Source organism: Zonotrichia leucophrys, chromosome 21, assembly GCF_028769735.1.
Source record: "Zonotrichia leucophrys gambelii isolate GWCS_2022_RI chromosome 21, RI_Zleu_2.0, whole genome shotgun sequence".
In the NCBI taxonomy this organism is placed as follows: domain Eukaryota; kingdom Metazoa; phylum Chordata; class Aves; order Passeriformes; family Passerellidae; genus Zonotrichia; species Zonotrichia leucophrys.
In genome coordinates this window covers 1,945,028-1,958,490 of record NC_088190.1, presented here as the reverse complement: position 1 = coordinate 1,958,490, position 13,463 = coordinate 1,945,028, and the positions used below count along the sequence as shown (strand labels likewise).

Here is a 13,463-nt window from a genome sequence, read left to right as displayed (position 1 = left end):
ATGTGGAATTAAATGCGGCCCAGCGCCTCCATTGGCCGCGTTTATCGCTGCCCAGGCCCATCCCGCAGGTTCATTAACGCCCCCCAGCCCGGCCGTTCTGACGGGCGGGGCTCAATTAACGCCTCATTAACGATTTGCGTTAATTAGGGCGCCGTGAGGCGGCGCTGACGTCATCGGCGCGCGGCGGCGGGCGGAAGTGACGCGTGACCCGCGCGCGGCTGCTCGCAGTCCCCGGTGGCGGCGGCGGTGAGCGGGGCCGGGGGCGCTGAGGGGGAACCGGGGGCACAGCGGGGCTCTGAGGGGATATTGGGGCGGCACGGGGGGCTCTGAGGGGCGCCCAGGGCTGTGAGGGAACATTGGGGCGACACCGGGGGCTCTGAGGGGCGCCCAGGGCTGGGGGGACGCCGGGGGTATACCAGGGGCTGTGAATGGACACCGGGTGCTCTGAGGGGAGCACCCGGGGCTGGGAGGACACCGGGGGGAGCTGAGGGAACACCAGAAGCTCTGAAGGGACACCGGGGGCATACCGGGGGCTGTGAATGGACACGGGGGGCTCTGAGGGGACACCGAGGGGCGCTGAGGGAACACCAGGGGCTCGGAAGGGAGACCGGAGGGATCCCGGGGGCTCTGAGGGGACAGCAGGGGGACACCGGGTGCTCTGAGGGGACACCCGGGGCTGGGGGGACACCGGGGGGAGCTGAGGGAACACCAGGGGGTCGGAAGGGACACCGGGGGGATCCCGGGGGCTCTGAGGGGACACCGGGGGTATACCAGGGGCTCTGAAGGGACAGCAGGGGGACACCGGGTGCTCTGGGAGGACACCGGGGCCGCTGAGGGAACGCCGGGGGCTCTGAGGGGACACCGAGGGGCACTGAGGGACACCGGGGGCCGTGAATGGACACGGGGGACTCTGAGGGGACACCCGGGGCTGGCGGGACACCGGGGGGCTCTGAGGGCACACCGGGGACTCTGAAGGGACACCGGGGGCTGTGAATGGGCTCTGAGGGGACACCGAGGGGCGCTGAGGGAACACCAGGGGCTCGGAAGGGACACCGGGGGTTTTGAGGGGACACCGAGGGGCGCTGAGGGGACACCAGGGGTTTTGAGAACAGGTTTATGTCCAAAAAGGAGACTGAGGAGTCCCTTTTTGCTTTATTGGATTAAAGGCAGAGGCCATGGGGTCTCTAAAATTTTTGGAGCAGCCAGCCTCCTTTTTATCCCAATTTCCCTTCTCTCTTTCCGCATTTCTGAGGTATTTGAGAGTTACACTCTTCCCGATACACCTGATACCAGAGATTTCCCTCTAATGTACAACCCTCCCTATTAATTTTTAATTCTTACTGAATTTAGGCGTTTTTCTTCCCCATTTTTCTTTCATCTCGCCATGTCCAATTTAATTTATCAGCAAACCTGAAGTTTATTTGTAAAAGCAAATATCCCTTTCCATTCATCAATCAGTGGAATCCTTCCCATTGTTTCTTTTATTTCTCAGTGCTGGTTTTATCTGCCAGCAGCCCCACAGCTGGTTTGGAAAGACAAATCCACCATTCCTCTCAGGAATCCACAAATTCACAAATCAAACCCCTTGTTTGCAAATTTTAGTTGTTTATAAATCTCAATAATATATACATATGCTATGTCACATATATATATAAAGTGACATATATATAGGCACACACACATTATATATATGTAAATGACATAGTGCTCTTGTTAATTAATATTCTGCCTTCCATGTGTTAATTATTCTTCCACTTCTCATGCTAATTAGTGCCTTTCTCTGTGGTTGTGCTGGAATTACCTTTTCCTCAGTGACAGCTGATTTTAGCACAGTTGGCTTCATAATTTTCTTCCTTATCTCAGGATTTTGCCATAAATTCTGCATTCTGTGTCCTTTTTTTCCAAAGCTTTGTTACCTCAGGTCATTATTAAATAATGGGCATAAATTGGTTTTCTTGCCCTCCAGCAGCTCCCTGAGCTCTTACAGAGTCTTTCTTTGGGTGTAAAACAAAACAATTTTGCTCCACCATAAATCAATTCTATCATGGCTTTACTCAGAAACAAAACATTCAATAAATGGGTGTAAAATAGATTTATTTCTATTTATTTGTGGGGTTTTTCAATGTCTCCTCCTTTTGCAGAGGGTGTTTTTTGGAACTCAAATGGGTGATGAAAAGGATTCTTGGAAGGTGAAGACTTTAGATGAGATTCTCCAGGAGAAGAAGCGAAGGAAGGAGCAAGAGGAGAAGGCAGAGATCAAACGTATGAAAAATGTAAGCTGCACTTGGGACTCATTTAATTATTGAATTATTTACTTTATTAATAGAAAACTGCATTTTAATGGGGTGCACTGCCTGTATCCTCATTTTCTGGTGATTTTTTTCTGATGCTCTGTCAGCTGAAGTCTTTTCTGTGTGGCCTCTAATTCCAAAGTTTAACAAAAATATGAAACTTTGTGAAGATTTCATTGCTCTTGCATTATATACTGTGATTTCTTATAGTTATTGGTCAGAAAAAATGAATAAATTAATACAATTAATAATTTAAATTTAGATAATCATATGTAATTATGTACAATAATTAATGTTCAAATTAAATTAATTTAACATAAAATAGATAAATAAATAAAAATAAATAATCAACTGGGGCTTGCATTTCAAGGAACAATTTTTAAAGGTTTTATAGAGGAATGGGTTAAAATTATGGGTTTGGAATAAATTTTATCTTGCTGTTTGGTTATTGGTCAGAAAAGTTTTTATTTAGTTATTGGTCAGAAAAGAGAAACAAATTAATGCAATTAATGATTTAAATAATTATATACAATAATTAATGTTTAAATAAATAAGATATATAAATATATATAAAAATAATAAACTGGGGCTTGCAGTTCAAGGAGCAACTTTTAAAGATTTTATAGAAGAATGGGTTAAAATTCTGGGTTTGGAATCACTTTTCTGTTGCTGTTTGGTTTTGTACAGTTGTGTTCAAAATAATTATTGCAGAAAATACCACACAATAATTAGTGCACTCCTTCTCAGTGTTTAATTTTGTCTAATTTTGTTTCATTTTGTCAAATTAAAGCACAAATCAGTGATTTCACAGGGGTGACCAATCCAGGCTGAATTTTTGAGCCAGCAGAGGAAGATTTCAGTAATATTTAATTTTATTTATTTTGAACCATACAAATAACCAGATTTTCCCCTGTTCCCTCAGTCAGATGACAGGGATTCCAAAAGGGATTCTCTTGAGGAGGGGGAGCTGAGAGACCATCGCATGGAAATCACCATCAGGAACTCACCCTACAGGAGGGAAGACTCCATGGAAGACAGGTGAGGGTGAGGGAATAAAAAGAGGAAAAAATTCCTGAAATTAACATTTCAAATCCTGAAATTACCCTTTCAACGTCCTGAGAAAAGGTTTCAAATATCTGAAGGGAAAATCAAATTTTAGAAGGGAAAATCCTTTTTGCAGCACACACTTGTGGAGCACTGGTTAAGATTTAACCAGATTTAACCCATTTAAGTGTTGTGTTCCAGTTTGGATTTATTGTGGAAACTCAAAATAAAATGGGAATCTTTTCCAACCAAGGAAACCCAAAATAAAATGGGAATCTTTTCCAACCAAGGAATCCAATTTAAGTGTTGTGTTCCAGTTTGGATTTATTGTGGAAACCCAAAATAAAATGGGAATCTTTTCCAAACAAGGAAATCAATTTAAGTGTTGTGTTCCAGTTTGGATTTATTGTGGAAACCCAAAATAAAATTGGAATATTTTCCAACCAAGGAATCCAGTTTAAGTGTTGTGTTCCAGTTTGGATTTATTGTGGAAACCCAAAATAAAATGGGAATCTTTTCCATAATTTAAGTGTTGTGTTCCAGTTTGGATTTATTGTGGAAACCCAAAATAAAATGGGAATCTTTTCCATAATTTAAGTGTTGTGTTCCAGTTTGGATTTATTGTGGAAACCCAAAATAAAATGGGAATCTTTTCCATAATTTAAGTGTTGTGTTCCAGTTTGGATTTATTGTGGAAACTCAAAATAAAACAGGAATCTTTTCCAACCAAGGAAATCAATTTAAGTGTTGTGTTCCAGTTTGGATTTATTGTGGAAACCCAAAATAAAATTGGAATCTTTTCCAACCAAGGAATCCAGTTTAAGTGTTGTGTTCCAGCTTGGATTTATTGTGGAAACCCAAAATAAAATTGGAATATTTTCCAACCAAGGAATCCAGTTTAAGTGTTGTGTTCCAGCTTGGATTTAATGTGGAAACTCACAATAAAATTGGAATCTTTTCCAAACAAGGAATCCAATTTAAGTGTTGTGTTCCAGTTTGGATTTATTATGGAAACTCTAAATAAAACGGGAATCTTTTCCAAACATGGAAACCCATTTAACTGTTGTGTTCCAGTTTGGATTTAATGTGGAAATCCAAAATAAAATGGGAATCTTTTCCATAATTTGAGTGTTGTATTCCAGTTTGGATTTATTGTGGAAACCCAAAATAAAATGGGAATCTTTTCCAACCAAGGAATCCAATTTAAGTGTTGTGTTCCAGTTTGGATTTATTGTGGAAACTCACAATAAAACAGGAATATTTTCCAACCAAGGAATCCAGTTTAAGTGTTGTGTTCCAGTTTGGATTTAATGTGGAAATCCAAAATAAAATAGGAATCTTTTCCAACCAAGGAAATCAATTTAAGTGTTGTGTTCCAGTTTGGATTTATTGTGGAAACTCACAATAAAATGGGAATCTTTTCCAACCAAGGAAATCAATTTAAGTGTTGTGTTCCAGTTTGGATTTATTGTGGAAACCCAAAATAACACGGGAATCTTTTCCAACCAAGGAATCCAGTTTAAGTGTTGTGTTCCAGTTTGGATTTATTGTGGAAACCCACAATAAATAAATATTGTGGAAACCCACAATAAATAAATTTTGATTTATTATGGAAACTCTAAATAAAATGGGAACCTTTTCCAACCAAGGAATCCAGTTTAAGTGTTGTGTTCTAGTTTGGATTTATTGTGGAAACCCAAAATAAAATGGGAATCTTTTCCAACCAAGGAAATCAATTTAAGTGTTGTGTTCCAGTTTGGATTTATTGTGGAAACCCAAAATAAAATTGGAACCTTTTCCAACCAAGGAATCCAGTTTAAGTGTTGTGTTCCAGCTTGGATTTATTGTGGAAACTCAAAATAAAATGGGAATCTTTTCCAAACATGGAAACCAATTTAAGTGTTGTGTTCCAGTTTGGATTTATTGTGGAAACCCAGAATAAAACAGGAATCTTTTCCAAACAAGGAAACCAATTTAAGTGTTGTGTTCCAGTTTGGATTTATTGTGGAAACCCAAAATAAAATGGGAATCTTTTCCAACCAAGGAAACCAATTTAAGTGTTGTGTTCCAGTTTGGATTTATTGTGGAAACCCAAAATAACACGGGAATCTTTTCCATAATTTAAGTGTTGTGTTCCAGTTTGGATTTAATGTGGAAACCCAAAATAAAATGGGAATCTTTTCCAAACAAGGAATCCAGTTTAAGTGTTGTGTTCCAGTTTGGATTTATTGTGGAAACCCAAAATAAAATTGGAATCTTTTCCATAATTTAAGTGTTGTGTTCCAGCATGGATTTATTGTGGAAACCCAGAATAACACGTGAATCTTTTCCAACCAAGGAAACCCATTTAACTGTTGTGTTCCAGTTTGGATTTATTATGGAAACTCTAAATAAAATTGGAATATTTTCCAACCAAGGAATCCAATTTAAGTGTTGTGTTCCAGCTTGGATTTATTATGGAAACTCTAAATAAAATGGGAATCTTTTCCAACCAAGGAATCCAGTTTGTGTTCCAGCTTGGATTTATTGTGGAAACCCAAAATAAAATGGGAATCTTTTCCAAACAAGGAAACCAATTTAAGTGTTGTGTTCCAGTTTGGATTTAATGTGGAAACCCAAAATAAAATGGGAATCTTTTCCAAACATGGAAACCAATTTAAGTGTTGTGTTCCAGTTTTGCTTTATTGTGGAAACCCAGAATAACACGTGAATCTTTTCCAGCCAAGGCAATGTGTGGATCTCCCCTGTCCCCTCCCTGAGCTCTCTCCTTCCTGCCTTCCAGGGGAGAGGAAGATGATTCCTTGGCCATCAAACCCCCCCAGCAAATGTCCAGGAAGGAGAAAACCCATCACAGGAAGGATGAGAAGAGGAAAGAGAAGCGCAGGCACAGGAGCCACTCTGCAGAAGGTGATTCTGGCAGAAGGATAAATCAAATCACTCAGGCTGGGGGAACCCAGCAGCTGCACAGACAGAGGAATTTCAATTGTTCATTTCTGTGGCTGCTTTGGGGCCCTCAGGGGGCTGACAGGGGGTGAGCGTGGTCAGAGGACAGAAATCACTTTGGGACAGGGACACTGAGGTCACTTTTACTCCTTGAGGCCTGATGAGATTCTCTCTGGCTTCACTGAGGGAAAGAACTCTGATCTCTGTACCTGCCAAGAAAAAATAAATATCCTTTCTAAAGACATTCCCATCAATAACAACCATTTTTTACTTTACTTTCATACAGTTATTAATTCAAAACCTTATGGACTTTGGGCTTCCAACCTCCTTTCAGAACAGGAATTTCCTTTTAAGAAGACAACAGAGCTCATGGCAATAGGACAGAAATCACTTTGGGACAGGGACACTGAGGTCACTTCTACTCCTTGAGGCCTGATGAGATTCTCTCTGGCTTCACTGAGTGAAAGATCTCTGATCTCTGTACCTGCCAAGGGAAAAATATCATTTATAGAGACATTCCCATCAATAACAACCATTTCTTACTTTAATACAAATATTCTCTCTGGCTTCACTGAGTGAAAGAACTCTGATCTCTGTACCTGCCAAGGGGAAAATATCATTTCTAGAGACGTTTCCAGTGTCTATAAAAACCATATTTTAACTTTAATACAAGTATTCTTTCTGGCTTCACTGAGTGAAAGATCTCTGATCTTTGTGCCTGCTAAGGAAAAAAAAAAATAATTTCTAGAGACATTTCCATTGTCTTCCTATCAATAACAGCCTTTTTTTACTTTATTACAAATATATTCTCTGGCTTCACTGAGTGAAAGATCTCTGATATTTGTACATGCCAAGGGGAAAAATATCATTTCTAGAGACATTTCCATTGTCAATAAGAACCTTATTTTAACTTTAATACAAGCACTCTTTCTGGCTTCACTGAGTGAAAGATCTCTGATCTCTGTACCTGCCAAGGGAAAAATATCATTTATAGAGACATTCCCATCAATAACAACCATTTCTTACTTTAATACAAATATTCTCTCTGGCTTCACTGAGTGAAAGATCTCTGATCTTTGTACCTGCCAAGGGAAAAATATCATTTCTAGAGAAGTTTCCAGTGTCTATAAAAACCATATTTTAACTTTAATACAAGTTTTCTTTCTGGCTTCACTGAGTGAAAGATCTCTGATCTTTGTACCTGCTAAGGAAAAAAAAATAATTTCTAGAGACATTTCCATTGTCTTCCTGTCAATAACAGCCATTTTTTACTTTAATACAAATATTCTCTCTGGCTTCACTGAGGGAAAGATCTCTGATCTCTGTACCTGCCAAGGGAAAAATATCATTTCTAGAGACATTTCCAGTGTCTATAAAAACCATATTTTAACTTTAATACAAGTTTTCTTTCTGGCTTCACTGAGTGAAAGATCTCTGATCTTTGTACCTGCTAAGGAAAAAAAAAATAATAATTTCTAGAGACATTTCCATTGTCTTCCTGTCAATAACAGCCATTTTTTACTTTAATATAAATATTCTCTCTGGCTTCACTGAGTGAAAGATCTCTGATCTTTGTACCTGCCAAGGGAAAATAAATATCCTTTCTAGAGACATTCCCATTAATAACAACCATTGTTTACTTTAATATAAATATTCACATAAAACCTTACAGACTTTGGGCTTTCCAACCCCCTTTCAGAACAGGATTTTCCCTTTAAGAAAATCCTGGTCATGATTCTCATCACTTTCACCCCCTGAGTTTTGCTTTTGGTGATTATTTGGAGCAGTAAAACTCAGAAATTGAAGCTGATTTGTGTTTGAAGGGAAATTGAAGCTGGTTTGTGTTTGTTGAAGGGAAGTTGAAGCTGGTTTGTGTTTGTTGAAGGGAAGTTGAAGCTGGTTTGTGTTTTTTGAAGGGAAATTGAAGCTGATTTGTGTTTGTTGAAGGGAAATTGAAGCTGGTTTGTGTTTTTTGAAGGGGAATTGAAGCTGGTTTGTGTTTTTTGAAGGGGAATTGAAGCTGGTTTGTGTTTTTTGAAGGGAAATTGAAGCTGGTTTGTGTTTGTTGAAGGGAAATTGAAGCTGATTTGTGTTTGTTGAAGGGAAATTGAAGCTGATTTGTGTTATTTGAAGGGAAGTTGAAGGTGATTTGTGTTTGTTGAAGGGAAGTTGAAGCTGATTTGTGTTTGTTGAAGGGAAGTTGAAGCTGATTTGTGTTTGTTGAAGGGAAGTTGAAGCTGATTTGTGTTTGTTGAAGGGAAATTGAAGCTGATTTGTGTTTGTTGAAGGGGAATTGAAGCTGATTTGTGTTTGTTGAAGGGGAATTGAAGCTGATTTGTGTTTGTTGAAGGGGAATTGAAGCTGATTTGTGTTTGTTGAAGGGAAATTGAAGCTGGTTTGTGTTTGTTGAAGGGAAATTGAAGCTGATTTGTGTTTTTTGAAGGGGAATTGAAGCTGATTTGTGTTTGTTGAAGGGAAATTGAAGCTGATTTGTGTTTGTTGAAGGGAAGTTGAAGCTGATTTCTGTTATTTGAAGGGAAATTGAAGCTGGTTTGTGTTTGTTGAAGGGAAATTGAAGCTGGTTTGTGTTTGTTGAAGGGGAATTGAAGCTGGTTTGTGTTTGTTGAAGGGGAATTGAAGCTGGTTTGTGTTTTTTGAAGGGAAGTTGAAGCTGATTTGTGTTTTTTGAAGGGAAATTGAAGCTGGTTTGTGTTTGTTGAAGGGAAGTTGAAGCTGGTTTGTGTTTGTTGAAGGGAAGTTGAAGCTGATTTGTGTTTGTTGAAGGGGAATTGAAGCTGATTTCTGTTTTTTGAAGGGAAGTTGAAGCTGATTTCTGTTTTTTGAAGGGAAATTGAAGCTGATTTGTGTTTGTTGAAGGGGAATTGAAGCTGATTTGTGTTTGTTGAAGGGAAATTGAAGCTGATTTGTGTTTTTTGAAGGGAAATTGAAGCTGGTTTGTGTTTGTTGAAGGGGAATTGAAGCTGATTTCTGTTTTTTGAAGGGAAGTTGAAGCTGGTTTGTGTTTGTTGAAGGGGAATTGAAGCTGGTTTGTGTTTGTTGAAGGGAAATTGAAGCTGGTTTGTGTTTGTTGAAGGGGAATTGAAGCTGATTTGTGTTTGTTGAAGGGGAATTGAAGCTGATTTCTGTTATTTGAAGGGAAATTGAAGCTGATTTGTGTTTGAAGGGAAATTGAAGCTGGTTTGTGTTTTTTGAAGGGAATTGAAGCTGGTTTGTGTTTGTTGAAGGGAAGTTGAAGCTGGTTTGTGTTTGTTGAAGGGAAATTGAAGCTGATTTGTGTTTGTTGAAGGGAAATTGAAGCTGATTTCTGTTATTTGAAGGGAAATTGAAGCTGGTTTGTGTTTGTTGAAGGAAAACACGCCCGAGTGAAGGAGAAGGAGCGGGAGCACGAGCGTAGGAAGAGACACCGAGAGGAGCAGGACAAAGCCCGGCGAGAATGGGAGAGACAGAAACGGAGAGAGATGGCCAGGGAACATTCCAGAAGGGAGAGGTACATCCATCCCTGCCCTGAGCACTGGGAAATAACCAAAAAATCCACTTTCTTCTTCACTTCATTATTTTGAAATGCTTTATTGCCATGGATATTCCAGGGGAATCCACTGGAATAAAAATATGAAGCTTTGTGAAGATTTCATTGCTCTTGTATACTGTGATTTCTTATAGTCATTGGTCAGAAAAGAGAAATAAATTAATGCAATTAATAATTTAAATTTAGATAATTATATATAATTATATATAATTATCTAAATTTAAATTATTAATTGCATATTAATATATATATATAATTATATATAATTATATACAATAAATTTAGATAATTATATATAATTATATGCAATAATTAATGTTTAAATGAAATTAATTTTAAAGAAAATAAAATATATAAATAAAAAAATAAATAATCAACTGGGGGCTTGCAGTTCAAGGAATAATTTTTCAAGATTTTATAGAAGAATGGGTTAAAATCATGGGTTTGGAATCACTTTTATCTTGGTGTTTGGTTATTGGTCAAAAGTTATTATTTAGTTCTTGGTCAGAAAAGATCAATTAATGTAGTTTATTTAAATTTAGATAATTATATATAATTATATACAATAATTAATGTTTAAATGAAATTAATTTTAAAGAAAATAAAATATAAAAAAAAAAATAAATAATCAACTGGGGGCTTGCAGTTCAAGGAATAATTTTTCAAGATTTTATAGAAGAATGGGTTAAAATCATAGGTTTGGAATCACTTTTATCTTGGTGTTTGGTTGTTGGTCAAAAGTTATTATTTAGTTCTTGGTCAGAAAAGATAAATAAATTAATGTAGTTAATTTAAATTTAGATAATTATATATAACTATATACAATAATTAATGTTTAAATGAAATTAATTTTAAAGAAAATAAAATATATAAATAAAAAAATAAATAATCAACTGGGGGCTTGCAGTTCAAGGAATAATTTTTCAAGATTTTATAGAAGAATGGGTTAAAATCATAGGTTTGGAATCACTTTTATCTTGGTGTTTGGTTGTTGGTCAAAAGTTATTATTTAGTTCTTGGTCAGAAAAGATAAATAAATTAATGTAGTTAATTTAAATTTAGATAATTATATATAATGATATGCAATAATTAATGTTTAAATGAAATTAATTTTAAAGAAAATAAAATATATAAATAAAAAAATAAATAATCAACTGGGGGCTTGCAGTTCAAGGAATAATTTTTCAAGATTTTGTAGAAGAATGGGTTAAAATCATGGGTTTGGAATCACTTTTATCTTGGTGTTTGGTTATTGGTCAAAAGTTATTATTTAGTTCTTGGTCAGAAAAGATAAATAAATTAATGTAGTTAATTTAAATTTAGATAATTATATATAACTATATACAATAATTAATTTTTAAAGAAATCAGATACATTAATTTTAAATAAATAAAAAGATTGGATGGTTTTAAGGGTTTTTCCAACCTAAAAAATAAGTACAAAGCAGATTTTCACTGGGGATTAATTACCTGGATTATCATGGGATTAATTAACTGGACTGGCTTAATTTCTGCTTAAATCCTGATAGGGTGGAGAACTCCTGCTCTGGATCTTTTAAATTTATTTTTTAAAGGATCAGCTGAAAAACTCCACCTGTTTCTGGGGGTGTTGAGAAGGAAATTGAGCTCAGTGGTTTGGTGCTGCAAAGCAATTTTCCTTCTCTTCACCAAATGAATTTATAACAAACAAAAATGATTTAACCAGATTGAATTTATAACAAACAAAAATGATTTAACCAGATTGAACCAATTTTCAGATTGAACCCGTTTTCCTTCTGAATTTATAACAAAAATGATTTAACCAGATTGAACCAATTTTCAGATTTAACCCGTTTTCCTTCTGAATTTATAACAAAAATGATTTAACCAGATTGAACCAATTTCCAGATTTAACCCGTTTTACTTCTGAATTTATAACAAAAATGATTTAACCAGATTGAACCAATTTCCAGATTTAACCCGTTTTACTTCTGAATTTATAACAAAAATGATTTAACCAGATTGAACCAATTTCCAGATTGAACCCGTTTTCCTTCTGAATTTGTAACCAACAAAAATGATTTAACCACTTTTCCTTCTGAATTTATAACAAACAGAAATGATTTAACCAGATTGAACCAGTTTTCAGATTTAACCAATTTAACCCGTTTTCCTTCTGAATTTAAAACAAACAAAAATGATTTAACCAGATTGAACCAATTTCCAGATTTAACCCGTTTTCCTTCTGAATTTATAACAAACAAAAATGATTTAACCAGATTGAACCAATTTCCAGATTGAACCAATTTTCAGATTTAACCCGTTTTCCTTCTGAATTTATAACAAACAAAAATGATTTAACCAGATTGAACCGATTTCCAGATTGAACCCGTTTTCCTTCTGAATTTATAACAAACAAAAATGATTTAACCAGATTGAACCAATTTTCAGATTGAACCAATTTCCAGATTTAACCCGTTTTCCTTCTGAATTTATAACAGACAAAAATGATTTAACCAGATTGAACCAATTTTCAGATTGAACCAATTTTCAGATTTAACCCGTTTTCCTTCTGAATTTATAACAAAAATGATTTAACCAGATTGAACCGATTTTCAGATTTAACCAATTTCCAGATTTAACCCGTTTTCCTTCTGAATTTATAACAAACAAAAATGATTTAACCAGATTGAATTTGTAACAAACAAAAATGATTTAACCAGATTGAATTTGTAACAAACAAAAATGATTTAACCAGATTGAATTTGTAACAAACAAAAATGATTTAACCAGATTGAACCAATTTCCAGATTGAACCCGTTTTCCTTCTGAATTTATAACAAACAAAAATGATTTAACCAGATTGAACCGATTTCCAGATTTAACCCGTTTTCCTTCTGAATTTATAACCAACAAAAATTCTTTTCCAGAGATCGTTTGGAGCAACTGGAGAGGGAAAGGGAGAGGAAAATCCGGGAGCAGCAGAAGGAGCAGCGGGAGCAGAAGGAGAGGGAGAGGAGAGCTGAGGAGAGGAGGAAGGAGAGAGAAGCCAGGAGAGAAGGTGACTCCCTCTGCATAAATCAGATTTATTATCCCTTTCCTGCCTGTTTACACACTGCTGAATGGAGGGGTAGAAATGGGTTTTATTAAAGCAGCACCAGAATTTAAAAAAAAAATTCAAGTGGGGAGGGTTTGAGATGGGAGGGAGAAGGAAATTTAAGTTTGACATGGGGAGGTAAAATGATGTGATGATGTTGTGGGAATTAAATATCCTGAGAAGTTGGACAGTGAGGTTTTGCCTCTGCCTGTCAGGGAGATTTCCATAAAAACAGGATTTTTGAGGGGAGATTTCCATAAAAACAGGATTTCTGAGGGGGAGATTTCCTATAAAAACAGGATTTCTGAGGGGGAGATTTCCTATAAAAACAGGATTTCTGAGGGGAGATTTCCTATAAAAACAGGATTTCTGAGAGGGAGATTTCCTATAAAAACAGGATTTCTGAGGGGAGATTTCCATAAAAACAGGATTTCTGAGGGGGAGATTTCCTATAAAAACAGGATTTGTGAGAGGGAGATTTCCTATAAAAACAGGATTTCTGAGGGAGAAATTTCCATAAAAACAGGATTTCTGAGGGGGAGATTTCCTATAAAAACAGGATT

General features: G+C 36.8%; 1 protein-coding gene across 5 annotated transcripts in view; it reads left to right on the top strand.

Moving 5' to 3' along the window:
* The first annotated feature begins 132 nt into the window (after positions 1 to 132).
* The window catches only part of LOC135456638 (cyclin-dependent kinase 11B), a 38,984-nt gene continuing 25,653 nt past the window's right edge, over positions 133 to 13,463 (top strand). For all 5 annotated transcript variants that reach the window (XM_064730616.1, XM_064730612.1, XM_064730611.1 and 2 more), the window contains exons 1-6: positions 133 to 246; positions 2,142 to 2,273; positions 3,214 to 3,329; positions 6,118 to 6,242; positions 9,648 to 9,786; positions 12,734 to 12,864. In XM_064730616.1, the coding sequence (XP_064586686.1) occupies positions 2,163 to 2,273; positions 3,214 to 3,329; positions 6,118 to 6,242; positions 9,648 to 9,786; positions 12,734 to 12,864 (622 nt within the window). In that variant the 5' untranslated portion in view covers positions 133 to 246; positions 2,142 to 2,162. The remainder of the gene's footprint in view (positions 247 to 2,141; positions 2,274 to 3,213; positions 3,330 to 6,117; positions 6,243 to 9,647; positions 9,787 to 12,733; positions 12,865 to 13,463) is intronic.